This window comes from Pezoporus flaviventris, unplaced genomic scaffold (genome assembly GCF_033815535.1).
Source record: "Pezoporus flaviventris isolate CSIRO_AGI_PZ_B2104156 unplaced genomic scaffold, CSIRO_AGI_Pfla_v1 ptg000009l, whole genome shotgun sequence".
Lineage (NCBI taxonomy): Eukaryota > Metazoa > Chordata > Aves > Psittaciformes > Psittacidae > Pezoporus > Pezoporus flaviventris.
This window is the reverse complement of record NW_026892557.1, coordinates 142243-169948: the sequence shown is the minus strand read 5'-3', so window position 1 is coordinate 169948 and position 27706 is coordinate 142243. Positions and strand designations below refer to the sequence as shown.

Genomic DNA, 27706 nt, shown 5'->3' with positions numbered 1-27706 from the left:
TAAAGTCCTTCACATTCAAGAGAAAGACAAGGGAAATAACTACCCTCAGGCAGGCTTGTGAAGATACTTTATGTTTAATACATCTGAAAAGAATGCATATACAAAGAACTTAGACATGAAAAAGCATTGGTTCAACACTACCGAGTCTACAAGAAACTGGAATTTTGGGAGGTGGAGAAGATTCCCTAAGTCTTAAAAAACTTTGAATTTGCAAGGCCAAATAATCTTGTGGTAAACCCCTACGATGGTGCAGTCAGCGTGGGGAGACCCTGCACACACCTCAGGGGGCTGGAGCCCGTCTGATGGGTTCAAGGGTACCTAGGAGCCAAACGAAGAGAAAGGGGATTCCCTTCACTGGTCCCCACATGGTGCTACCCAAACAGCAGAAACCCCTCCCTGCAGCTGCTTCCCACTGACACAGGTCTGCCCTTTCCACCCCTCCCAGGAGGATGCTGAGCCATCCAGGAAGACATGCACCACCAGGGCCAGCTCCAGAACTCATCTGAACCCACAGCAGGTTCTCTCAGCAGTGTATGTGCTGGTCACTGTAATTAATTTCTCTCTAATTGAGGACTGGCAGAAGATGGGTTTGTTAAGAGCCAACGGAATCATTGGGCATGCTTAAAAAGGTGCAGCTCTCCGTGACATGACAAAAGCTTATGATGTCAAAGATTAAGAAGAGGCTGGCAAGCTACTTTCAAGTCTGATGGTGCATCCAGAGAATAGGATTCTCCTATTCCTAAGGCTTCATAACTTAGAGGGTGGGGTAGAAATTTATGACCTGCACGGTGGAAAGCCAGGGGAAGAGATACAAGGCAACTTCAGAGGAGATGCAGATACATTTTCTACACTCCTCCTTAGAGGAGCACCAGCTTGGGACATTTTACTTTGCCGTGTCTGTCTTTAGCCCTCAAGTCTGCTCACACCCAGGCTGCTGGCTGGCTGCAGAACAGCCCCACGAGTTCTTGCCACCAGAACTAAGTCTTGCCAGACTGGCCTAAGGGACAAGGCTGCAGTAAGGCAGCCCAGAATTAGTCTGTTACAGAGAAAGTCATCACAAGCATGCCTGGATCTTAAACAAAAAAACAAATTAGAAACAGTAAACAAAATAAAAAACTAGTACTGATCAGTGTTTTCTGGTAATAGAGAATTACTCAAAATTAACTAGTTTAACTGAATTGAGGGGGCACTGGGGAATAAACACTAACATTCTCATCTCACACAGGGCTGGGGGGGGGGGGGGGGATGGAAGTGAAGGGCATTTGTCATTATTGCGAAAAACAAACTTTAAAATTTGGATCTTTAGTTTGATTTTTAAACATTGCTTTTAGTACGACATCAAACACCAGCTCTGCAGAAGGGGCTGTGGAGGGATGTTCATAGCAGCACACACCTGCGAGTCTTCTTCGGCTCCGGAGGCTCCAGGGCAGCCAATATCGCTTCGTCAAATACATTCTTTAGGCCTTTCTGGAAAGGGGCAGAGAGAGAAAGGGGCAGTCTCATTTCAGAGCTTTCACACAAACACAAGCACCGAAAGCCAAGCGGCAGAGAACCCCCTGAATGATGAGCCCAGGTTTGCCACCTACAACTCCCAGAGCCTCCTCTGCTCCTTCCCAGCGCCTTGCTGTGCTTCAGCACCTGGTTTTCTGAATGGGAACACGACTCCTTTGAGACCAGACCAGAACACTTGGTGTATACTTGTCCCTGCACGCGGCAGGGGGTTGAGCTAGATGATCTTTAAGGTCCCTTCCAACCCAAACCATTCCATGATTCTATACTTCACACGAAGCAATGCACACGTACCAAAGTCATTTCCTTAAGGCAATTTTTATCATTAGCTGGCTGCTAACACATTTCACATGCTAATGACAAAGCAGGAAGTGCTGCATTCAAATGGAAGAGCCCGATCCGGAGCAGCAGACACCCGTGTGAAGGAGAGGAGACAAGGCAAGAGACATGCAGGAGAACAGCCCCAGTCCAGTGCTGGGCAGGCTCCGGTGCCAGGCACCCACAGGCAGAGCCCAGGAGCTGTGGATGGTACCGGAGGAGTCGGGATGGAGGAGCAGGAGCGGGCACTGGACGCAGGGTTAAGTGTTAAACTGAAGCCAGGAAGTGCAAATCAGAATAAAGCTTCATCAGTCATTTATACAAACAACTGCAGTTTTTAATTTCAAACTTGAAAGACAAGCTACAATTGATGTTTTCTCCTTAAAACAATAAAAATCAGAAGCATGATAGTAAGAAGCAGCTTTACATCTTACAGTAACAGGCTTTAAGGTTCTATTATTGAAATGGAGAGCTCTACCATGTTAGTGAAAGCAAGAATTTTAACAGTTCATAAAGCAGTAGCAAGTACATTGAGATTTCCTTCCCCCCAGGACCGACAAATACTCCACCATAGCACAGACAGCCAAAGCAACAGCAACAGAAAAACATCTCACTGCACAAAGGAGACCCAGAAAACCCTTCACGTTACAGCTCACTTGCAGATCACCGGTTCAGGTACTTTTGGCATGCAAATACAGTTAACAAGAGTCACAAGTAGAGATTGAAAACACACCCAGCGGTTTCTTCCAGTTGGACTGAGGAAGATCAAGCATCATGTCTTATTCTTTAGATCTTTCTTTAAAGAATGATGTAACCAGATCCTTTCCCCCTGAATTATAAAGCTACCCACATCTGGCAACCCCAGCAGCAGAGAGTTAAGCGAGTCCAGTTCATGTTCCACATCACAACAGTTTACTAAAGATCTTAAGTATTGTTTTCAGTCCAGAGCTAATACAGAGGTTGCTCTAAGGTGGTAACAGGCACAACAGCTTTCAATCAAGGTGGTTTTATTCATGTTTTAACCAGGTTTCTACAGTAGTGGGACAGAGGAAGCAGCAGCAAGAGGGGAAGGAGAAAGTTTAGAATATACAGCACTTCCTTTTGGGCTGAGTTTCCGGAGGCTCGAGGGCAGCTAGGATAGCCTCATCAAACACATTCTTCAGACCTCTCTACAAGACAGAGGGGAGGAGAAAAAACAGCAGCCAGGTTAGAGGATTAGAGAAAAACAAGCAGATACAAAGAGCATTCAGGATAGACCAGGCTGAATTCACAGAGGCAGCAAACAGATTTACTTTGTAAGAAACAAAGTAGATCCCAGGAGGAAATCTCATTTAGATGACCCAGAAGTCAGTGTTAGAGACAGACAGAACATGTGATGGACCAAGTTAAGACAAAACGAACCCCAAGAAGGGCAGAGGCACAAACACAGTTGGCAGGAACACAGAGTGGGAGGCGCTGCACAAGAAATGGTGGTTTCCACTTCACTGTGAACGCACACGTGGGGAGAGTACAGGGCAATAAACACAGTGGAGAGCAGCCGGTCCCACCACAGGGATCCAAAAGGTCAGGTAAACCTTTTGCAGTCACCCACAGTGGGTAAGCAAGTGCCTCCAGTGTACAGGCTTACTGCTCCCAACCACCCCAGTGAGTCCAGAGCAAAGGCTCCAAACTCCTTGTGCTTTGTGAATTCAGCCCCTGAATAACTGAAGATCTCCAGATGGCTGACAAAACAGGATCTGGGATCGAAGCAGAACCTCTCTGGTGAAGCAGTCACCACCTTCAGACACTGGATGCCAGTCCCCGAAGCAGCGATGCGACACCTCACCAGTGCTGCTAAGGAGCCAGCATGGTAATGGTGCGGTCAGTTATTCAGCTCAGTACCAAAGCCAGTCTAACCAGTCAAGTCATGGGAAGACAGAACAGCATTAGGACTGGAGTGACTGAGATCCAACAAGCAGTCAGAGAGCTGCAAGGGGGCTGCAAGGGATTACACTGGAGCACGAGGCAAGCACTGCACCTGCGGTAGCACAACGGGAGCTGCAGCTCTGCTGAGCCACACTAATGCCAACGGTGAAACCCAGCTCCGGCCACGCTAACTGGACTCGCCTAAATCTGCTGTCATGAGAGCAGCCTTCTCAAGTTCAAAACTGCTTGAGCCCAGCTCAAGACAAACAGAAACTTCAATGACTTCCTGTCAACAACAAAATGAAGATTAACTTTTTTAATCATTCAAATGTAACTGGTTTCTCCCTCACAGGCTGGACTGGTACATCCCTTCTAGAAGGTCTTTAATCTTGTTTTACATGGGAGATCTTTAAGGCAATTCCATCTGGAAGCATTTAAGTCCATATTGTTACAGGCAAGATTATACTTGAGAGAACAGAAGTTAAGGAAATCACCATGTGCAGCCATTCTGTACATCCTCCCAGCAGCTCTTTTTAAATGAGCTGACAGAAGAGCTGGAGACCCGAGATAAATCATACAATAACGCCTATGGGAAGGCTGAGCACTAATTAGATTTTCTTGCCCTGCAAGAATAAAGCTGTTGTATAAACTCATTATGCCCTGTTAGATAGATTAAGGATGCAGGCAGGGCAGGAGTCAGGGAAACATGCTTCCTTAGTTCTGCTCGGGGATTCCGCTCTTGTTTTCCTATTGCACAGGAGAAATTAATTTGGAAGACAGAATTTGGGATTTGTTTTGAAGAATCCAGCAATAAAATGGAGAAGGGAAGAGGAAAGGGGGGTGGAAAAACACAGGAGAGAGACAAAATATTTGTGGAAGTGGGAGTGAGCTTAAAAGCCTGGATGAACCAAGAGTAACCACAGGAAAGGACCTGGGTTTGATACCACTGGCACACGGGCCTCGATACAGTGGTTAAAGTACCACAGCTCCTGTGCTGCACTGGGACAAGGCTGAGGTCAGGCTCCTTCACCTCCCTTTGCAGGCAGTTTAAGACACTTCATAAATCTGACTGTGCCAGAACTGTCAACCCAGCATCAGGGGGAGGAAAGGAGCTGAATTCAAAGTTCTCCCTTGTGTTAGGTACCAGCATTGAGCTTCAGGAAGCCCACTCACGCATTTAACTCAAGTGTTACAGTCTGTTTAGTTGTCATGTCTGTCAGTCACCATTTCCTAAAGCAAAGTGTCACCCACTTTTTACAGTGGTATTTAGTACTGTTATGTAGAAAAACAAAGACAGACATTGAGAAGTGCTTTCATCACAAAAAAGGGATTTCACAAGCCCAGGAAAGGAGGGATAGAACTGTCTCCTCAGTACTGCTGGCATCCAGCCTCAGGGAGGAGGAGATAACTCAGCCTCTTGACTCCAGAACATTGGCTCTTCCATACAACAAGCAAATTCTTGCTCCCAGGAAAAACAACAACATGCTCTGGCTCCATGATTTTATGATCACTTGCTACCATGGTGTCAAAGTCATTTCTAAATTAGCTGGGAAGGAACAAGCCACCCTGGACTGCTAAGGTGAACTGTGGAGATGAAGGCCAAGGTAAGGAGAGACTCAACTACCCAACTGAGTCAAGCTTCAGTTGAAACCAGCTACTGTGACTGCTTTGTAGCTAAGAAAACCACCTTCCTAAAACCATCAATGGGTACCCGAGCACTAGTGCTCTGAAGGAAATTCAGGCTGAGCTTCTAATTCATGAGGCTGTTCTCTGCAACAGATAGTTTAGTCTATGTGGAAATGAGAATGGATAAACACTGACATTTTTAATTGTATCCCCTCTTTCTCTGGTAATTCTAAGTGCTTCCATGCAATTTAAGCAGACTAAACAAGGCAAGTTTAAAGCTACAGAGGAAAGGATCTCAGTAAGCAGTACAGGACAAAACGGTCCTGGTACATATTAATCCAACTGACAGGTTCTAACAGGTTCTAATCAGCAGCAGGACTCAGGATGTGCCAGACACCATCTAAAAATGGTACTCTGGGGGTGACCAGATCTAAGAGAAGTACAGCTCAAGCACAATTAACTCTCAGCTTGCATGTGAGCAGTAGGGAAGCACAGCCAAAAGCACCTTTGGATCAAGGATTCCCCAGGATGGACTGTGTGCCTCACCACACCACCTCCTGCACAATTCCATCAAAGCCTCTTCCTCCTCCAGCAAACAGCCAGGCAAAGCTTTGTTAATCAACATGCAATCTGGGCAAAAGGTGCAAGACAGGCAGGACTTCAGGCTTCTTGAAGCTTAGCAACAAAACTTTGTGCTGTAGATACTAGAGATGAATATAACAAAACTGAAAACGTGAGGGACTTGACACTGTGCAGCCCTAATTCCATGCACATCAGGTAGGAGCAAGTTCTTTAGAGTAGCATTAAGGAATCTATTGAAGAGTTGTCACAGTTCTGCAAGACCAGGCACGCAAGATCAAGTTCCCAGGGCACCCAAAGTCAAAGCCACACATCAGCGAGGCAGCCGATGGCTCCCATCCACCCCACCCTACTAATCCTAACTTAAAGGGAAAGGATAATCAGGTTTCCTGGCCTCAAAGCAGCTATTTTTGTTGGCTTTAGACTCATGTTCACAAGTCAGTTCACTCAACATCATCATGTTCACATCTTAAGAGCTATTTTATTATTAGTTTCTCTTTCAACAGAACTTCCACCTTAAGACGGACACAGGAAACAGCTCCCCACCAAGTGCACAAGAAAGGAAAGCAGCTCACAACTGCTTCCAGTCTCAGAAGTACCAGTACTGACTTCAAGAAGTTTTTTTGCCTTTGCCTGCTCTCTTCAGCAGCGAGCTGCATTCTGTGTCCCGCTTACTATCCATAACACACCTAAGTTTTCAGTAGCTATTGTCCTCCAGCACAAAAGCCATAACAGCAAACACATCCTCCTCCATCACCCTCTACGCTGTGCCTAATCTGCACAGGCCGATTTTCTTTGTACCGCTGCCAAGTCCTTGTGCCTTAGAACAACAGGACAAAGAGAAAGCTACAATGTCAACACCAGGAACAGAGCTTATACCCTTTCACATCCATACTAAGCTGGTTTTCCCCATAACTGAAAAAAAGCATGGAATATAAGCAAGCAATAAGGGTCCAAGACCACCCCTCACCTGCGTCAGTGCAGAGCACTCCACGTATTTGACAGCCTTCAGGTCCCGGGCCAGCTTTTCAGCAGTCTCTGGAGTTATGGGCTTCTGCTTGTTCTTGGCAAGTTTCTCAATTGTTGAGGGGTCATCTCGTAGATCAATTTGGGTGCCAACAAGCAGGAAAGGAGTCTTTGGACAATGGTGAGTAATTTCAGGTACCCACTAAAGACAGAGAAGACACAGTATTTGTTACTAATTAAGTAACAAATAAGCTAACTCCTGACATACTTCCAAACCACTGTGGCTGCTGTCTTTCTAGGCAGAACTCAACCAACCTTTTCTTTCACATTTTCAAATGAAGAAGGAGACACCACTGAAAAACAGACCAGAAATACATCTGTCTGTGGATAGCTGAGTGGTCGTAATCTATCATAGTCTTCCTGACCTACAGAGGAGAAAATTGACACAGTATTAGCCCCAGACAGTGAAAAATCTGCCCTTTGCAGGCAATCAGAATGCAAATTTCAGCACAACAGCATTATTGTGTTTAATCCTAACTCTTAAGCAAATACACATGCCCTGAACCCAAACATTCAAAGATCCTAGTTCTCAAATCCAGAAATCATTCAGTTGCTGTGTAACAATGAGCAGCTTAACAGCGCAGGGAGCTGGGAATCCGGCAGAAGCATGTGTAATGAATGCTTAGATCAAACACCCTCAGAGTGCATCACACTCTCCTCAGTTATAAAGAACAGCTGCTGAACGGGGATCTGCCTGTAGATGAGGTGTTCTGCACCTCCTCCATTCATTACAGGTATTGTGCCATCGAATTTCATCTCCCTGCAAAAAACCCTGCAGTTTGGAGGAAGAACAATCACTAGGAGGTTCCGACTTAGCTTGTGAACACTGAGGAAGGTATCCCCCAGGCAGCAAGAAGAGAATGCTGCCATTATAGGCGAGTGTGTTCAGGCATCCAGCAGCATTCCCCTAGAAACACACAGACAATCCAGGCCAGGCTGTGCTCCAGGGGAAGCCAGGCTCCTCCCCCTGAGTCCAGCAGAGGCAGAGAGAGCCTGCAGGGCACTGCCCCACCAGCTCAACACTGCCCAAGCTCATTCTTAAGCCTCCTCCTGCTCAGTTCACTGAGCACTCTGCTTTCAGAAGCAAACCTGCCTGAAGAAGCTTTTGTACTCACTGGGAGCCAAATCAAAAACTTGTGATCTGAGGCATTTTGAACAACTGATGCTCTCTCACCTATCACAGAGAGCACACACATCTGAGATCCTAAAGGACCTAACTCAACACCTGGGACAGCTCAATGGAGGCAGATCTGCAGCTGGAAGATGGAGGTCTACACAGCTTGTTACAGCCCCATGGACATAGAGGAGCCAAACACCGATCGGAACATCTTACTGCAATTAACAGACTACTCCAAAGAGCTTGGTCTCCATAGCATAAGTTCAAAACAAAGAATTTCTTTTTAATTTAACAGTTAGCAATAGGGGGTTTAATCATATAATGGCTTGGGTTGGAAGAAACCCTAAAGAAAGGACCTTAGTTCCAACCCCCTGCCATGGGCAGGGACCCCTTCCACTAGAGCAGCTTGCTCCAAGCCCCTGTGTCCAACCTGGCCTTGAACACTGCCAGGGATGGGGCAGCCACAGCTTCTCTGGGCACCCTGTGCCAGCGCCTCAGCACCCTCACAGGGAAGAGCTTCTGCCTAAGAGCTCATCTCAGTCTCCCCTCTGGCAGGTTAAAGCCATTCCCCTTGGCCTGTCCCTACAGGCCCTTGTCCAAAGCCCCTCTCCAGGTTTCTTGTCAGCAGCTTTAGGCACTGGAAGCTGCCCTAGGGTCTCCCTTCCGTCTTGACATTTGGTCAAAAATAGGCTGTTTACTAAACAAAACCCACACACAATCCATGTATTTTAAACAACATGATTTCCTCCTTTAGTTTTGTTGAAAAATGCAGAAACCCTTTATCTTCCAGGTTTGGAGGCGATTTGATACTTTGATTAGAGGTGAAAGTTCCAAAGTTGTCATCTGGTGTCACACAATAAAACAGCTCTATAAAGCAAGTGGAACGTTTTCTTGGTTTGGTATTTGGTTGCTGTTGTGGTTTGTTTGGGGGCTTTATTGGTTTGTTTAAGAACTCAATTTAGCAACTCCCCAAAGGTCAAGAATGTCGAATCAAGGAGTATCTTTCCCTTTCATAAAAAACATAATCAACTGTATGTCTTCATGGTCAGCATCACCTCAGCTAAATCTTGGGCAGTGACACAGACCCAACCAGTTGATTTCTCACCTGCAGTATCAAAGAGGCCCAGGGTGTAAGGCTCTCCTCCAATCATCACCGTTACAGCATAGTTATCAAAAACCTGAAAACAAGAGAAACACATTCAAGAGGATGTGAATAAGCCACTTCTCAAACCAGCACCCTACTCACCTTGCCAGGGCTCCTCGTTGCAAGTCACCTGCACAGGGTAAGAGAAGCCCCGAGGCTCACAGTGCTATTGCTGTTAAGGCTGTTAACAGGACAATTCAATCTGGAATAGGGATGCAGGAGCTGCTTCCATGAGGCATCTAAAGCAAGGGAACACTGGGTATACGACTGCAGGTAACAGGGGAAAATCCATTGAGTAGAACACCTGCAACAGCTCTTGCCTGTAATTGCAAAAAGACTTCCCACACTGCACACAAATCTCCACCTTCACACTTGGTGTGACACATAGAACACATCCCCATAGAGACTGAACAGATAAACTTCAGCACTGCCCTTCAGGGCACAGAGCTGTGGGGCTGCTTCTGACAGGACCTGAGCCCTCTGACATTCGTCTCTGCGAGCATCCAAGGAATTCTATAGAGCCCATCTCTCCAACAGGAATTTATCTTCCATCTTTGGAGGAAGCACTACAGATGGTCAAAATCAGTCTGTGTCAAATTCACTAAGTGGAGAATCTGGCTCCTAAGTTATATTGTCTCTGTACAGCAGCTGGCACAACAGTCCTGTCCTCAAGGGCAGATCAAAAGCTAATTATGCTGAAAGGGTTTCACCCAGTAACTTGTTTACAACACAACTGAGCACAGGGAGCTACCCAAAGCCGCCTCCTTCAACACCCACATAAAGGAGTAAACTGTCTGAGGTCAGTATCCTTCATTCAAGAACCATTTGATCTTCAGAACCACAGGAGACAGCATTTCAGAAAGTACCCTTGGCAAAACATCCTTCCCACTGCCACGAAAAGATCCACCTTTACCTGCACTGTGCTCCAAGGTCACCCCAAGCCAGCAGAGAGCTCCGAGTGAGCACAGGGAAGTTCGGCTTCAGCACCAAACTGAGTCTGAGCAGCTCCCACAGCAGAAGGAATGAACCCACAACACTTGGAAGAGGCCAGCAGCCATCTCAAAAAGCTTTTCATGCAAGTGAGGGAGAAATAAGCAGTCACATGCACCTACTAACAGGGCTTTAGGAAGAGCTTAGGTCTTTCAGAAAAATCCCACTAAAAACAGACCAGTGAGACGGTGCTTCAAAGCTGAATTCCAAGAGCTCCATCTGCCTCCCCTCCACCCGACTGTCCTGCTCACAGCAGTACCTGACACTATGCCGACTTTTCCCAACTCTTCACAACCCACAGGGACTGAGAAAGCAGCTGCATATCCCCAGGAACAGCAGCAGAAGCAGAGGTCCACCCCTGGCACACTATCCTGGATCAGCATTCAAGATTTTAAAGTACAAGAGATTCCAACCCCCACCTCCCTACCTGCAGCCAATCTTTCACACAGCACACTGGGTTTGCCTCACGGAGCACCCCAGACTAAGGTCGTGGGGCTGAGGAGGGTGGAAAGCACTTCACAGAGCACGTTCAGTATGCCATGCCTACTGCTTCAAGGCTTGAAAGAACAGACCAGGATGGGAACTCAGCTACTGCCAGGGTCAGAACAAGAAACTGGTATGGTCCATGCTGAAGGTCAGAGCATTTGCTGTTTCAAAGCTTCTTTCAGATGACCGAAGATGGTCAGCAGCTTAATCCCCCAAAGACACTCCTCGTTTTGCAGTGGACAGGGAGTCAATAATACTACTTGAAGCTGCCCTTTAGGGGAATCAGCACTCCCCTGCATCAGGATTCATTTCTCAAGCTCTCTATCTACAAAATGGGATTTTTCATTTTTGCTTTTTAAGGTACAGCTACTACTGAACAGGTCTGGGGTTCAGCCCCAAGCTGGCCAGGGTTACAGGGCTGGCCTTCAGACAGGCCCACTGCAGTCTCACAGCATAATCCACAGACAACTTCACCCTGGACTGTGCCAAACAGGCTAAAAAGCAGAAGAAGAAGAATTAGCCCAACAAGAAGCTCCAACTCCTGCCAGTGCCAGACAGCCCAGAGCTTTGGTGTGACAGAACTCACCCCCAACCTGCCCATGCCTCTCCACAGACATGCCCCTCGCTGTCCCTTCTGATAATGGCAATGGCATCAAGAACATGCAGGTGACAAATCATGTGTAACCAGCAGTATGAAGCCCATCTCCCACTGGGAAATAGCTTCAAACAAGAGAGAGGGCTGCAAGACACAGAGCCAAGTTAAAGAAACTCATCCATCAATCTGGACTGGTGCATTCTCCAATGTTTGTCCAGAGAAGACGTGGCTGCCCCATCCCTGGTAGTGTTCAAGGTCACGTTGGATGGGGCTTGGAGCAACCTCCTCTAGTGGAAGGCATTAGCAGGGATTTTCAGACAGTACCACCATCTGCAGGACAAACTCAGAAGCTTTCAAAATACACACTGTAAGATGACAGCATTTTTTAACATAATTAAAGGATCATGTCACTAGGGGTAAGTATAGAAACACTCGCTGCCTGAACTCCCACTTTCATTTTGTCTTGACCATAAAGAACAGCTTAAATAGGGCAAGCAGAGCTCCACAGGTCAGCACAGGATGTGGCTGTCCGAAAGCATCACAGCAGGATACTTAACACCACTCTCGAAAACTTGAGCACGGCAATACACAGTTTCAAATACAACTTCTTGAGTGATCTGTACCAAAGGACCTCCATGAGACAGGCTGAACCTGGGTCCCCATGCCTGCAGCACAACCCTCAGGCTCCTGACAGTGGCCACTGCATCCAACCTGAACACGGGTCTGAGAGTCCTTTCGCCTTTAGTTCCTGATCCACAACTAAATACAATCATTTTTGTTCTGTGGAAGCCTGTCCTATTCTTAACAAACCTCAAAGTTGGCAAGTTGAAAAGCTCTGGGTAGTGGACAAAGCCAATACCCCCAAAAGAGGCAACAATGTTTGTTGCAGCTTCTTTTCCACAGAGGGTATCTTTATAAAGAAGTGACTATTCCAAAAGAGCTATGGGCAGAGCTACCTGGCACCTCAGAGGAGCCCTCTGCTCTTTTAAGTTGCTTTATAATAGCACAAAAGATGATTGACCCTTTCAAAAGCAGGTGCTAAACCTCTCTGTGATGCATTTCCAGATCCAAATTTGTCTGAGGTACCTCAAAAAACTCTTCAACTCATTTATCAGTAGATGATGGCCTTTCTGGGTCATAACAGAGAAAACTCATGTCAAAGTGTCTTGCAGCAACCTCACTAAAACACTGAAACACCTGAGTGCCCGAGCTGTATCAGCATATGCAAGATTGAGAAGAAAAGCACTCTTCTGTTAGAAAGATAATGCACACACCACAGGCAGGCAGCAAACTGCTCCCACTTTGAGCTTTACATAAGGCAGGGATTCAGTATTTCAGAACAACAAGCCTGCAAAACTCGAAAAGGTTACTCAGAAATAGCCAAGGACTATGCAGATATTTGGAAGTACAAATGAATGAGGCAGCACAGTCTAAATCCAAACCTATTTCTCAAGCTTAGCTGCAGTTAACCAGCCACACTTTGTAACTCACAGCAAGACCTCTGGATTGCAAAGCAAAAATGAGCATCTAAAAATAGACCCTGGCTATTCTAGCAACATAAATACTGTTTTCCCTAAAACTGAAGGTGTAGCAAGGGCTGAGGGAGCAGGCTGAGAGCTGGTGCTCCTGCTGCCTGCTCTCCACTCACAGTCCTGACAACTGCAAATTATCTCATTCACAGAATCCCATCTGGCGGCATCAACAAACAGAAACCCAGGTTCTGAGGAGCAGTCAAGCAGCAAGAACTGCCTAGATAGAGGAAAGGCAGCCCAGCATCACCAGACAGCATGAAAGATGGGCAGCAGTAGCATATCAGAGCAACCACTACTCTCCCATGATGTATTAGTTAGTCTCCAAGAGGAAAGCAGGCTGCGAGAATGAGCATTAGGATAAGCCCAAAGGTTAGTTAGGAAGGAAGCTCCTGCTGCCCTACCCCAATGTGACCCAGGACTATGGGAGCCGTTGGCACACTTACCGTTGGTACATATTCCGATGGGAATTTATTTGTTGTGTAAGAGATTAAGAGACAGGTTTTACCAACAGCACCATCACCCACGACTACACACTTGATCGTCTGCATAGCTGAAGTCTACTTGAATATCAGCTCCAACAGAACCTAGGGAAAAAAGGAGATATACACATTTAGATGTTTCTCACACTCACTAGATAGCAGCACACATCATCAGTGAGCTTTGACTGGAGCCCAAACCACCTACAGCACACGTTTGGGATCTGAAAACAAGACATTCCTGGTAGATCTGTGCCTCCATCACATATCCAATAGGAAGCTGCTCATTTTCATACATGCAAATACCTCCTCTCAACACCATTCCCCTCCCACAGCATACACTGCACCATCTCAGACTATGTTTGGCGCAGTCACTTCTCTGCACCGCGAAGGAGCACTGGGTAAATTCAGTCACTGTTTTTACCTACTTACCCAGAGGTGGGCAAAAACGTCTTCAAGGCTTTTCCAGCTTTGTTTTTAATGCAGGGAAGCATCCAGCCTTAGAGGCATTGAAAGTCTGAGCTGGGGTCCCAAGAGCTGCCCAGTAACACACGTGCCTCCCAGGAGATGTGCCCTCTGGAGAGCACTTGGGTAAAGCAAGCTCAGCAAGAAACACAGCAGCAGCACCTTTCAAACTAGGTTATGGGATAAAAATAAGCAGGTACAGACAGAAGTAAACATGACTAATTCCTCCTCTCCTCACCTTTTTTAAGGCCTAAGTACAGTTCTACAACCTTCGGGTTCAAGTTGCTACTTAACATGTACGTTTATCCCCACTTTGAAGTGGCCAACAGCTCAGTGGGGTGCCAGTTCCCAGGGAATCCAGTTACTCCCATGACATTACAAAGCCATCATGCACCCAGTTACCTTCACACTGTTCCAGCACAGCCTTCAGCACAAGAACGAGATCAGTATTTGCCATCAGCACCTCCTCCAGACATTAGCTACAGTGCGAGACACTGCTGCCCTTCATCCATATATGACTTCAATGCAAGAAGTGCCAGGCCTCTGGCCATTCACCCACACAGAGGTGTGAAATCCTGACCCCACAAGCCTCAGGCAAAGCCCCCACTGACCATCAACATCTCCATATTTGAGTTACAGCAACACAGATTTGCAAACCGAGTTACCCCCTGCCAGGTTGGGGGGGAGAGGACAGGAAGGGACAGCCTCTGCAGCAAATTCACCCTCAGGATGGTGGCAGTGCTTTACCCTCCCACGGATGGCACCACAGCTCTCAGGTGGGGGTAACTGCATTAAAACTGAACTGACCCCTACTGAACTCTGCATGGGGGCACTTCATGTCTCAGAGGGATCTGGAAGCACAATGCAGTTCCAGGTTTTTGAGTGCTCTGGTCCCAGCTGCAGCATGATTTGATACTACACATCACAGCATCACACTTGCAGCGAAACGTAACTGGTAACTCTAAACTTATAGCACTCAGTTTTGTTTCGGATGCTGCAGGGATGCTCAGAGATTTACACAAAGCCAGTTACCTTCATAATAAACAACTTCAGGAGCTCCTACAAACAGTACTTGTAGAAGCAAACTAATCACCACCATCCCCACCAGCCACAGGGAGATGTACAAGCAGTCAAGTACAGGAAGTGGCAGCAAAGGCTCTCTTGGAGCAGAACATCAGACAACATCTGGAATGTCACACTCACAACACCACTGCCACCGTCTATACATTTCCATTTATACAATCTTCTTCCAACATATAAAGATGATGGATTTGCACAGGCAAATCCTCTTGTACTGGCTCCCCTGTTAAGTGTTTCAGTATCAGAATAACAGAACCCATTGATTTATGCAGCAGACCTCACTTGCAGCCAGCACATGACCAGCGAAGCGTATCAACAGGCCCTTCATTAATGCTACAAAAAAACTGAACACATTTACTCAGATGGACAAAGCAATTGCTTCCATTTCAAGAAACATTTTCTGCATTCAGGTCAGGTTTGTATCTAGGCAGTATTAGACAATATTGCCCCAGCTGTGAAGGTGCTGCATAGATGGGCCTTGTTATGCTGGTGGCATTGAGCACAGAAAACATTTTAGACTAAAAAAGGCACCAGAAAGCAGGCAGGCAGCAGAGCAGCTCAGTCTCACATGGAGACAGGCTTTTGCTCCCAGCAAAGGTGGAAAGGGAAGGGTCACTTGTTCAGCAGATTTCAGAAGCAAATCAAGACAGGTACCAGGCATGGGTAACAACTCAAACACACTCATGTTAAAACTAGCCCAACTCACCAGCCTGCCCTGCTGCCTCCCCCATGGAACAGGGCACCACCACCAGCCATTGGGCCATGCTGCTGCACAGTACAGGGAACAGCCTCCTTGAACCCTGTTCAGAGCCAATATATGCAATACAAAACACCACTCACACTGGTGTCCCTGCCACATCTCAGATGCCTTTTGAACTGAACTGGAATTCATCACAGCCCCCCGAGAGGCAGAAACCCCTGTCCCAGCCGCCCCTGCCCACCCAAGAGGGCATCAGACCCCATCCACCTCCAGTTTAACAGCCCCTTCAGAGAAACCCAGCTCCCTTTCCACCCCTCAGCAGACATCCCAGACATTCCCTATCCTTCCCCTCCCTTCCTGCTCTATCTCCTTTCCTACCTTCTCGCCCCAGCTATTTCTATTTCCCTGTTTATCCATAACTCCAGTTTCATATCCGCTTCAGCCACCCAGAACCCACGCTAGAGGAAAAGTCCAGACCCTGAAGCACTTCCTATGTTCACTGCTCCATACCAATCCATGATTAACTACACATCTTAACAGTCTGTACTGTGTAAGAAAACCTCCCATGTGTTCACATATCATAAACATATGCTTAGTGTTACTCTTTAAAACTTCTTACTCCAGAGAGCATCAAGCAAACAACAAAATGGAACCACAGCATCAGAAAGCGCATCAGCTCAAACAAATACGCTGCAAAACTCCACGTCCTTCCCCACCTCAGCACAGCCCAGTGCCCACACTGGCTCTGGGGGAGAAGCTGCTGGGCTTTGGTAGGGGCTCAGGGCAAAGACAAAGCACAAGCTACACACACATACACTTTGCCTGTGGATCCCATTATTCCTGTAGCAGCCCTTCACAGTGAACACCATCTTTATGTACACAGTTATCCTCACACCGCAGAGAACACCAGCGGTTCACATTAAGAATATCTCCTATAAAAGCAGGGCTTCCTCTCAACTCTGCACCCCAAGTTCACTCCTGTTTGGTTGCTGGTTTTCTTCCTTTCTAAAGGAAGGTATCAACATAATTGACCATTAAAAGCACTGAACCGGCTCACAGAAGTTCTGTATGTGCCACGCAACTACCACCCCTCTCATACCACTATTTAACTGCCCCACCACCAAAAGAGACACTTCAGGATCACATCTTTAAAGGACCAAATGCATTTAAGCACATATCCAGGTAAAGGGATCCCCTCACCCTTTTTTTTTTCCTTAATGGATATATAACTTTATCTTTAAATACTGAAATAAGATGACCTAAGGTTAAAACAGATACGAGTCTGAAGCATGGGGCTCCAACAGCTTACCAATGGGAAAGTGGAGATGTTGAATAAGTTGTTTTCCTTGGATTAGTCGGCTTGCTAGATTAGCTGGATGAGCCACTTCATGATTTCCACTTCTAAGAAGTCCACAGCAGACAGCTGAAAACAGGCTCATTTTTTGAGCTTAGATCCTGGGACCTGCTCTTCCATAGGAATAGCTTTGAAGATACTTACATCATGGACTTGGGGTTTAAAAGTGATTTAATCCAACATGAGCTACAACTACAGAATAAGTCATCCCCTGAATGCAACACCAAAAGAGGCAGAAAGTCCAGGGTTTGGGGTTTGTTCCCCCTCCAAAGCAGCTAGTAGGAAGTCTACATTGACAACACCCAGCAGGACTAGAAAACACCGAGTAGTTTCAAGTATCTGAGGAAATTGAAACAGACTGGAAAGCGCTGAAGTCATCCCAGTTTGAGTGCAGGGGGTGGATTTTGAGCCATGTAATCATAAGCCATCGGGCCAAGCCCAGAGAGAAGAGCTGATAAAGACTGGGAAGGCAACACCAGCCACTGTGACTTAGGGCTGCCCAGCAAGTTCTAAAGACTTAAAAAAAAAAACCCACACTGAACTGATTTCTCAAACCTCTCTGTATGGTAATCAAAAACATCAGCTCTTCACTACAGCACATGTTAACTGACCATGCTTCTAGCACTTGCTGGATTTTAATCGGTTCAGCACGTGGTTACACGAACAGAACTTCACAGAACTCAGAAGAACCCAGGAGAACTGGGAGCCAGCATCCTGGAAACTCGACTACAAAGCCTTGTGAGCTGGAGCAGATTCATCGGGTGGCCCTGCTCCAGACTGAACTGGCCCATTTTACAGCCTCATGCTTTCATCAGAGAGCTGATCTGCACTTAGGGTTAATCCCAAAACGTGGCAACAGAGATGCAAGTGTTAAACTCAAGTCCCAGCAGGATGCGGTGTAGATCTATAATCCTTCCTAGTGCAAAGGAAAAGTTGGGAGTTCTACTTTCATGCCCTGTGCACACACCAAGAGACATGGATAGGTCACAGAAGGCTGGAGATACACAGTACCTACAGCATGCTCCCATTCACTAAGCACAAGTTGCAAGAAACCTTGTCCCACGTGCACCCCAACACAGAGGACCACAACCCCCTTTGTGCAAGCCTCAGCTTCCCATCTCAGTGGAAGCACATGAAACATGCTGTTACTACAGGAACTCTTCAGTTCTAAAATCAGTCTCTAACTCAGAGTAGCTGCAACACATTCTAGAAGCTGTAGGAACTACTGACTGTAAAACATGAAGTGAATTTTTTGGCTCTTCGTACACAATCAATGTTCCCTGCTAAACCAAGGGGTAAGAATCTGCAGGATCTTGCCTTTACTCTTGCTCTACGAGCAATCTGAAGCAGAAACCATAAGCCTTCATGCTTGTTAAGACTCCTTTTATTTTTAAGCTACCCAAAGTCTGTTTTCAGGTTGAAATGTGCCCATTCTCCTAGGCAAAGGAAACCCAGCTGTCAAATCTGTCTGCACATCCTGCACTAGCTTCCTGACGAGCCTCAGCAGCACCACAGCTTCCTCTTTCAGGCAGGCCTGAAACTGCTGCCATTTCATCACAGGTACCGCTGCAACCACTGCCTGATGACCCAGAGCCATTTCATGATGCTCTTTAGTACACACCATTACCTCAGGAGGCCAAGGGGAACCAGCCCCTCGCAGCTTCCAGATCCTGTTGGAAAGGATCAAACAGATCCATTTCTGAAAAGCAGGAATAAGACCTTTTTTTCCCCTCCCAAACAAGGTTATTTTACACTAACAGGTCACTCAGGTAACACGGTGGGGTCAAAGCATTTGGGAGTCCACAGTGGAAGTAACAACATTCACAGGATTTTACTCATGATGTGCTAACCACTTTACCCTTCCACGCTGCTTTCCTACCTTATAACCCCCCACGCACACATTATTAAATACATGTCTGTATTTCACCACTGGTTTCTAGGTTAATCACACGCATTTCAAGGCACCCTTGCCCTACCACTTCAAGGTCCTTGCCCTCTGCCATCTCCTCTATCCCTACTACAAACTAACCCTGCTGCTTTCCAAAGTGACAAGTCTCCCAGATCAAGGGCATGAGGGAGATAATCAGCTACTACAACCCCAGCAGTCATGCTTTCCCCCCCAGAGATACTCACCAGCATTATGCAGAGAAGGCTCCGATTGCGTATCTGCAACACAAACCTGGCACAGCAAATGCTTCACCACAAAGATCACTGCAGACAATGCACCAGTTCCATCAGAAATCACAAACCTCTGGTGAAAAGACCACACTGGTGAAGTTCAGCTGTCAACCAGACAGTTAAAAGACCCTGGACTTCTCAGTGCATTGATATTACCACAAATCTGCGACGCAAAACACCAAGAGAAGCTGCTCTCTGATTCAGAGCTGAACTCCAGAGAGACAAACAGGCACAGAAGGCAAAACTGGCTTCAAGAGCATGGCCAGTATTCTCTTTGGCCAGCACTGGCCTTCTTCCCCACAGCTGATATTCTCCTCCACAGGTGTCCAGGGGCCTTTTCCAGACATCACCCAAATCTTCCAGCCCATAGCCCACCTTTCAGCCTGCTAGGAATCATCTTCTTCATGGAGCTCTCACCCTGGACCTGCACACATCTGCCATTTCTATGGTATTAATGTGGTAAATGAAATTTAAGAGAATATATTGTGATGTGAACCACCTGGTGACCAAAGTCACCTGTCTGTTGCCCCTAGCTCAGCCTGTATCAGGCACACAACCTCAATACACAAATGCATCTGCTCCCAAAGCTGAGCATTAAAGCCTGGGTATTTAAAAAGCTGTCAAACCACACACCAGCACAGGAGTTGCACTCCTTTAGAGCAAGACAGATGGTGAAGTCCAAGGCAATACCTGCAAAAAGCAGAAGGGGCAGACTCAAGAAACAGTCTTGTACCACATCAGTTCAGGATCCTGAAAAACATATCCTTTTTAAATACTGTTTGGTTGCTTTGTGGCTTGCTTGATTGCCACTAACAAGTCAGACAATCCTTTAGTCCCTGCCTTTTGTATTCCACATGGGAACTGCCTCAGAAACACAGTGTGGCTATTTGGTTTAGATGGAAGATATCTAACTGAGAGACACAGGGCCTACAAGTGGCTGCCAAGACAAACACAAGAATTGGGGTGAGAATTCAGATCCACAGTGTCCTGGTTTCAGGTCCCATAGCAGTGGAGCACGCTGGTGGGCTGTGTCCCACCAGCCCACACCCACAGACTCAACCTGGTGTCGATGCAAGAACAGGAAACACTTGGTCACACAAAAGCCAACTCTGTGAAGAGACACCAGATTATCATCATTGGAACTGGACGATCTTCAAAGTCCCTTCCATAGGATCATAGAATACAGCTGGAAAGGACATTAAGATCATTTAGTTTCAATCCCCCTGCCATGGGTAGGGATGCCTCACACTAGACCCTGTCACCCAAAGCTCTGTCCAGCCTGGCCTTGAACACTGCCAGGGATGGAGCATTTACCACTGCTTTGGGCAACCTGTTCCAGCATCTCACATCCTCACAAACTTCCTTATATCTAACCTGAACTTCCCCTGCTTAAGTTTAAACCCATTTCCTCTTGTCCTATTGCTGTAGCGATTGCAGTCACTGATGAAGAGTCCCTCTCCAAGACCAACCCATACCATTCTGTGATCACCACTGACGTAGCCACACCAGCACCATGACAGCCCCAATTCAGCTCTGGGGGTGATGTTGCTCCTGAAAGCCACAACGTTTGCTGTCATTGCAGCAATCCCTGTTTGAGACAAAGTATGTGTCCAGGATCTTGGAGCATCCCCAAGTCTGCCACTTAACAGAGCACGTGTATCACAACAGCTCTGTGGTTCTGAAGCACACATTTCTAGACAAGTTACTCCAAATTACCAAGGAAGCATAAGAGACCTCTCAAAAATGAAACTGAGATCAACTGATGTTTTCTATGTCTAATGCAACTTTCTTTTTCTAACCATGTGAGAACTAACAGCTGCTTTGTACATCTTCCTAAAGGCTCCCCAAAACAACCCGGTAAAGCAGACACACACCAGATAAGTGAAGATAGCTGGGCGGGGGAATTTTAAAAGCATGAACCTCAGTTACCATAACATGTTTCTACAACTCCGACAGAAAGGGAAAGCCTTCTCAATCCACTGTAGTCCTAAACAAAAACAAGCTGCCCATGCAGGCTGGTCAGTGCAGCCATGACCACATCTGCCCACTTGCCCCAGCACCAGCACTGCTGACCTGTCCCACTTCAGGGCTCAGAATAACAACCTTTCCTTTACCACCACCTCAACAGGAAATAGCAAAAGTGTCAACTCCTCTGTTACCACTCCAGGTAAGCTTACACTGCCAAAACCAGCTGGCAGCACTGGGAAAACCTGCCTCAGATTAAACACTGGGAAGTATGTGGGCCTACATTAAGTCCTCTTCTCCCAAAGGCATTTTAATCTTTCATTATTACTCTTCACTTATATACCCTACACAAGAAGCTGTCTCACACAAACCATACAACAAAAACCTGTTCAGTTTTTTAACACTGCATTAAAAAGAACTATCTTTATTAGCCTAGTTTCATACTGTTAGTAGTTAAAAATACAAGCTGGACCTTTTTGCTTATACAGCCATATCATGGCACTCACCAGCTTCAATGTTTCTCTCTTCATACCCATGGCCAACTACATTTAACAGCAGTAAAACAGACATTGGCAGAAGTTCTTCTATTCTGAGGCACATTTTTTTGCATAATGGGAAGCACCCTGAAGGCACATCAGTTGTGAGAGATCATCCCCACTCCACTGATCACCCCTCGCTCCTGTCACAGCTCAGGGAGTGGGACAGTTGCTGGTGCTCCATGCACCACAGGAGGACTGTGTGTTCAGGGATGACAGAGACCGAGTAGCACCACACTGTCTGAAGACTAAAGAGATAAAGCTCTGTTAAAAAACACTGCAAAAGCCAATTTTGCCAGACAGTGACAGCTTTAAACTGACATAGGGTAGATTTAGTTCAGACACTAGGAAGAAGTTCTTCCCTGTGAGGGTGCTGAGGTGCTGGCACAGGGTGCCCAAAGAAGCTGTGGCCAGGTTGGACAAAGGGGCTTGAAGCAACCTGCTCTAGTGGAAAGTGTCCCTGCCCATGGCAGCGGGTTGGAAGTGGATGAGCTTTAAGGTCTCTTCCAACCCAAACCACACTGGGATTCTATTAAAACAAAGTAGCTGGAACACTCAGCAAGACTGAAGCACGACAGGTTGCCCTGTGCTCACCTAACCATAGGAAGGAACCAGAGCAGTTGGAACCACCCTCCCTTGAGCAGCCCAAGACACAAGACAAGATATGCACAGCACCATGGCCAAGGCAGCAGGACCAAGACACCATCAGGCAACCAGGAATTTCTCAGCAGTAAGGAGATGGAAGATGCTTGAGAGGAGCTACTTAGCTCAGCAACATTTCACAAACACTAAAAAACCTCAGATCACTGAGCTCCAGCTCGGCCACAAGCAGAGCACGCCGCTGCCCAAGCCAAGGCCAGCACGTAGCCCTCCCACAACAAGCCCTCTTGCATTGAGCTGTTTACCAGCCCCAGCTGCCCCAACACAAACAGCTACATCACTTTATGAGGTGGCAGATGCCTTCTTTCCTTCCATCCAGAGCCGAGGAGCATTTTTGTCATTTTTCCCCCCCCAAAACAGAACACTCGTTATTGGCCAAAGACACAGCACAGCATCTTTCAACTTGAGAAGAGCTGAGCAATTCAAAGCAGCTCCTTACAGACCAAGACAATTCTGGCAGCCTTTGCTATGGCTGCAGAATGCCAGGATCCCCTCCCACTACAGAGCCTGTCCCCAACACTGCACGAGCCAGGTAAAACCTTCCCCTGCCATCGCTGGGTCTAGACTTAACAGAACACGTGCTGAGACCACCAACCTAACCAGAGAAGTCTTAGTAGTGATGAGCCAGTCCCTGCACACTCCTTCCACACATAAAGGCTCAGAGAAAGCCCCCACATTACCTTTTTAATGATGGGTTTAGTCTGGGTTTTCACAACAAGAAAAGAGAGAGCACAGACCAACTCTCCTGCTAGGAATTACGCTGTAACATGCAAAAGTAGCAGGGTGATCAGCAGCACAAGAGCTTAAAACAGAACAACAGGGTTTAGAAGCTTTTGCAAAACTAACTCTTTTGTTTTCTCTCTATAAAATGTCACTTGTTTAGAAGAAAGGTCCATCCAGCTCAAGAAAAGGACAGCTCAAAACAGGCCAAAGAGTATCCTGAAGGTTTGAAACTCTTCAAAATAGACATCACTATCTGAAAGTCAACAGGAAGATAACAAAGATTAATTACACAACAACAACATGGAAACTCTGCCTCTTGCACTCACTATTTTCAGGTTTACTGCACACCCAAGGCTGCGTAAACAAACCCAGTTCTTCAACCCAAGAACAACCTAAAGGTTGCAGCATCAGAAGCTGGGAACACCGTGTTACCCTGTCACCCACCTCAGACATTTACCTGCACCCATCACAAGGATGCAGCCTGATGTACACGGGGAAGGATAACTCTGTGCTGGGCTTTAGCCCCAGGGGAAGCTCTGGAAAGGGTTTCACCTGTCATTCCTAGGGACAGTCCTTTTTGATGCATACCATTAGCTATATTGTCTAAGCTTTTTTAAACAAGGCTTGAAGGAAGCCACCTAATCACATAACAGGCTGCAGAAGTGTAAAGATACCTTGAGTATCTTTAAAACTCAGCATAAAAGCTTACCTAGTCAAGAAGTTGGTTTATTTGTCATATATTAAAGGATAAAGGGGGGAGAGGGTTCACCTGCATTTACCAAGTAGGGTCAGGGGAGCCAAGCGGTTAAAGAAAGCTTCTTGCTACCTGGAGTACCAGAAACCAGATTCAGTTCCACTTAATTTGACAGCACCTTCATCTTCAACAAAAAAAGGTGCTGTTCTTTCCTCAGGAATGAAGCCTCAAAAGCAAGGACACCAACATCCCCCACAACTCCTCCTTGCAGGCTACTGCTCTAGAAGCTCAGACCACTGAAATCCATACGATTGAGCCTAATGACAGCGCGAAAGCGGTGACCACAAAAGGCAGGCAAAAAGAGGGCTAAAATACACAAGTCCAGGGACGACTTTCAGAAGCTGTGAGCACCCGCATCAGCAAGCAGCAGGTTACACACACCTCGGCTGCAATAATGCATCTTCATTTCTTGTACAAGTTCTCAAAAGCCAGAAGCAGAGCTGGAACCCAGTGGCACCACCACACTATATTAACTCTGAAGCTTGCAGGGAAACAGGGAGCTGTTGAGAAGGTTTTAAGATGACCAGCTGTCTGTGCTCATACAACTTAAGAGATGTGTTTTAGTACTACAGGTGCATTTAACCAGGAGGAACTGTCACATCAGGATTTGCAGTCAACTTCATGCTGCACTTAACATCAGCCTCTCACAGGCTTTCCCGTAAAGCCAGAAAAGCCCAGTTGCACACTCATCAGGGAAATCCCAACCAGTTGCAGATGGGCTCCATTTCTGTTTACTATTGTTCTTTTAGTAGCTCTGCCATTTCCATTTCAGATACTCCACGACTTCCAGGGCATTTCTATTCTACGGTGAAAACACCACAAACTTCCCCCAGAATAGGCCACAACTTTGAGGCAAACAACCACCCCCAAAGCAGGGCCTATAATGTATGTAGAGCATCAGTGGCAGGTCATGAATAGCCAAGTTCAAAGTATGCAAATCTGACGATTAAGATTTCTGCCTACAACACGTTACCAAACTACAAGCATGTTTTATCTTGCATTGCAGTAGGTTTTAGTCCTTGCCAAGACTTAAAAAACCCTTTCCTCATTGTTACTGAAGCATACACATGAACAGCTTAAACGCAGAACCACTTCTAGTTAGCAATACACTGATTCAGGTCTTACGTGCATCCACAAGACCTGTGTCTCAGGTATACATTTGCCTATTCTGCCCTCCCCATCATCCTAGCCTAACCAGAAGGAACAGTTTACAAAGCAGATTTTCCACATATAGCTAGCCGAATACAAAGGCTTGCTATCTGAAGTTGGGTTTGCATAAGATCCTGAAAGAGAGAGAAGCTTTAAGTGCTTTCCTGAGTTATTCCTATTAGCAACACAAGGAGCTTGAGCCAGGTTTTAAATACCTTTCAGGAAAAAAAAAGGCAAGGAAAACCAAGGGCCTCTGGGGCACCGAGTCTGAACGCCCTGAATGAAGGCAGCGAGCATCTCCTTTCCAAGAAGGAAAGGCATACATGAACACAAGACAAAGGCAATCACAGATGGCCAGACCAAACTGCTCCTCACTACCCAGTTGTCATCTAACATGGCCTCCTGGTTAAGGCCGTGTCTTCCCCGTGCTTCTGTCCAGGCACAGGGGGTACCCACACAGCCAGGACACCAGGGATTCTGTCCATCTGCAATCCTCCATCGAGCACAGGTTTCACAGTGCCGCTGCTTGCTCCCAGCTACCTGGCCGGAGAGTGTCTCCCACTGCTGCCACCAGCTGCGAGTTCTACCCGCACAGGGAAACCCGCAGCTGGAAGTACAGGTCGCCAAACCAAACCTCTAAACCGCAGCTAGGTGACGTGCTGCTGCAGCATGCACACCGCGATGAGATTTCGAAGGAGAAAGACAAACATATGTCAACACCAACCCTCGAGGCAGCACCGGCTCCCTCCCGAACCAAAACCAGCGGCATCACCGGCGCTGGGACGGCCTTTGAGCGAGCCAAAGACCTCGAACCGAGAGCAGCGCAAGCCCAGAAGCGCCTCCCAGCTCCTTCTCGTGTGGGAACTGACTTTTCGCAGCGCATACAGCTTAGGCTGAGCCTTTAACAGCGCCCGCACCCCCGCTGCGGCTCAGCGCTACCACAGAGCTCGACGGAAGAACCCGGCCCTTGAGCGGACCCCACAGCCCCCCGAGCAGGAGCCCGCAGCCGGGGCAGGGCCGGGCCCCGCCATGGCCGATGCACCCCGCGCAGGAGCGCTTCCTGCCGCCGCTCCCAAGCGATGAGGGTCCGGCCGCCGCCCGCCGCGCCAGGAAGCGGGGGAGGGGACGGGAGGGGAGGCGCGGCCGCCGCCGCCCCCCCGGGCAGAGCCGAGCCGAGCCCCAGCACCGGCACCGCGGCCGAGCCGCACCCCCTCATCCCTCCGCGGCTCTGGGAAGGGCTGCCCCCCCCCCCGACCGCCGCCACCACCACCACCGGCGGCTGCCCGAGAGGCCCCCCCACACACGGCGCGGAGGGGGGCTCTCGCGCGGCGGACGCACCGGCCCACGGCGGCGGGGCCGGCCGAGGGTGCCCAAGGGCATGGGGTAGCGGCGGGGTCGCGACGGCTCCGTGCCCGCTCCGGTGCTTCCGCTCACCTCAGAGTCTCCGCCGGGCGTTGGCAACTCGCTGCGGGGTCTCCTCGGCTCGGGAGCAGGGGCACGCCGCCGCTGACGTCACCGCGCAGCGCACGCCGGGCGGGGCGCGGCCGCAGGGGAGGGGCGGAGGCGTGGCCGGCAGGGGGCGCTGCTCGGCTGGAGCGCGCCGCCCCACGGCGGGAACGCGCGCGGCTGAACGCGGGGTGCGGGGGGGGTTAGGAACCGTACCCGGGATCCCCCCCATCCGCACCCCCTTGTGTGTGCACCCCAGGGGCCAAAGAACCCCTTCACCCCGCATCTGCACCCCCTTGTGTGAACCCCAGGGGCCAAAGACCCCCTTCACCCCGCATCTGCACCCCTTGTGTGAACCCCAGGGGCCAAAGAACCCCTTCACCCCGCATCTGCACCCCTTGTGTGAACCCCATGGGGCCTTCACCCCGCATCTGCACCCCCTTGTGTGCAGCCCAGGGGCCAAAGACCCCTTCACTCCGCATCTGCACCCCCTTGTGTGAACCCCAGAGGGCAAAGAACCCCTTCACCCCGCATCTGCACCCCTTGTGTGAACCCCAGAGGGCAAAGAACCCCTTCACCCCGCATCTGCACCCCCTTGTGTGCACCCCAGGGGGCAAAGAACCCCTTCACCCTGCATCTGCACCCCCTTGTGTGCAACCCAAGGGGCAAAGACCCCCTTCACCCCGCATCTGCACCCCCTGTGTGAACCCCAGGGGCCAAAGAACCCCTTCACCCCGCATCTGCACCCCTTGTGTGAACCCCAGGGGCCAAAGATCCCCTTCACCCCGCATCTGCACCCCTTGTGTGAATCCCAGGGGCCTTCACCCCGCATCTGCACCCCCTTGTGTGAACCCCAGAGGGCAAAGAACCCCTTCACCCCGCATCTGCACCCCTTGTGTGAACCCCAGGGGCCAAAGAACCCCTTCACCCCGCATCTGCACCCCCTTGTGTGCACCCCAGGGGCCAAAGAACCCCTTCACCCCGCATCTGCACCCCCTTGTGTGCACCCCAGGGGCCAAAGAACCCCTTCACCCCGCATCTGCACCCCCTTGTGTGCACCCCAGGGGCCAAAGAACCCCTTCACCCCGCATCTGCACCCCCTTGTGTGCACCCCAGGGGCCAAAGAACCCCTTCACCCCGCATCTGCACCCCTTGTGTGAATCCCAGGGGCCTTCACCCCGCATCTGCACCCCCTTGTGTGAACCCCAGAGGGCAAAGAACCCCTTCACCCCGCATCTGCACCCCCTTGTGTGCACCCCAGGGGCCAAAGAACCCCTTCACCCCGCATCTGCACCCCCTTGTGTGCACCCCAGGGGCCAAAGAACCCCTTCACCCCGCATCTGCACCCCCTTGTGTGCACCCCAGGGGCCAAAGACCCCCTTCACCCTGCATC

The 27706-nt window shown here is 48.4% G+C and overlaps 1 protein-coding gene across 2 annotated transcripts; it reads right to left on the bottom strand.

Moving 5' to 3' along the window:
* Nucleotides 1-55: 55 nt before the first annotated feature.
* On the bottom strand, nt 56-26427 carry CDC42 (cell division cycle 42). 2 transcript variants are annotated; one of them, XM_061450042.1, is made up of 6 exons: nt 26302-26427; nt 13271-13411; nt 9186-9258; nt 7219-7328; nt 6908-7105; nt 56-1467 (listed from the first exon to the last, which is right to left on the bottom strand). In XM_061450042.1, the coding sequence occupies exons 2-6, from the start codon at nt 13373-13375 to the stop codon at nt 1378-1380; spliced, it is 576 nt and encodes a 191-aa protein (XP_061306026.1). In that variant the 5' UTR covers nt 13376-13411; nt 26302-26427; the 3' UTR covers nt 56-1377. The 2 variants fall into 2 exon arrangements, with proteins under 2 accessions (XP_061306026.1, XP_061306027.1); XM_061450043.1 differs by lacking the exon at nt 56-1467 and adding an exon at nt 2140-2996.
* Nucleotides 26428-27706: the final 1279 nt, after the last annotated feature.

Excerpts from the sequence above, each read along its gene's own strand:
- CDC42 (XM_061450042.1), bottom strand. The coding sequence starts at position 13,375 with ATGCAGACGATCAAGTGTGTAGTCGTGGGTGATGGTGCTGTTGGTAAA. Across the intron at positions 9,259-13,270 it reads CATCGGAATATGTACCAACG|GTTTTTGATAACTATGCTGT; the intron begins GTAAGTGTGCCA and ends TCTTGTTTTCAG. Across the intron at positions 7,329-9,185 it reads GGGCCTCTTTGATACTGCAG|GTCAGGAAGACTATGATAGA; the intron begins GTGAGAAATCAA and ends TCTCCTCTGTAG.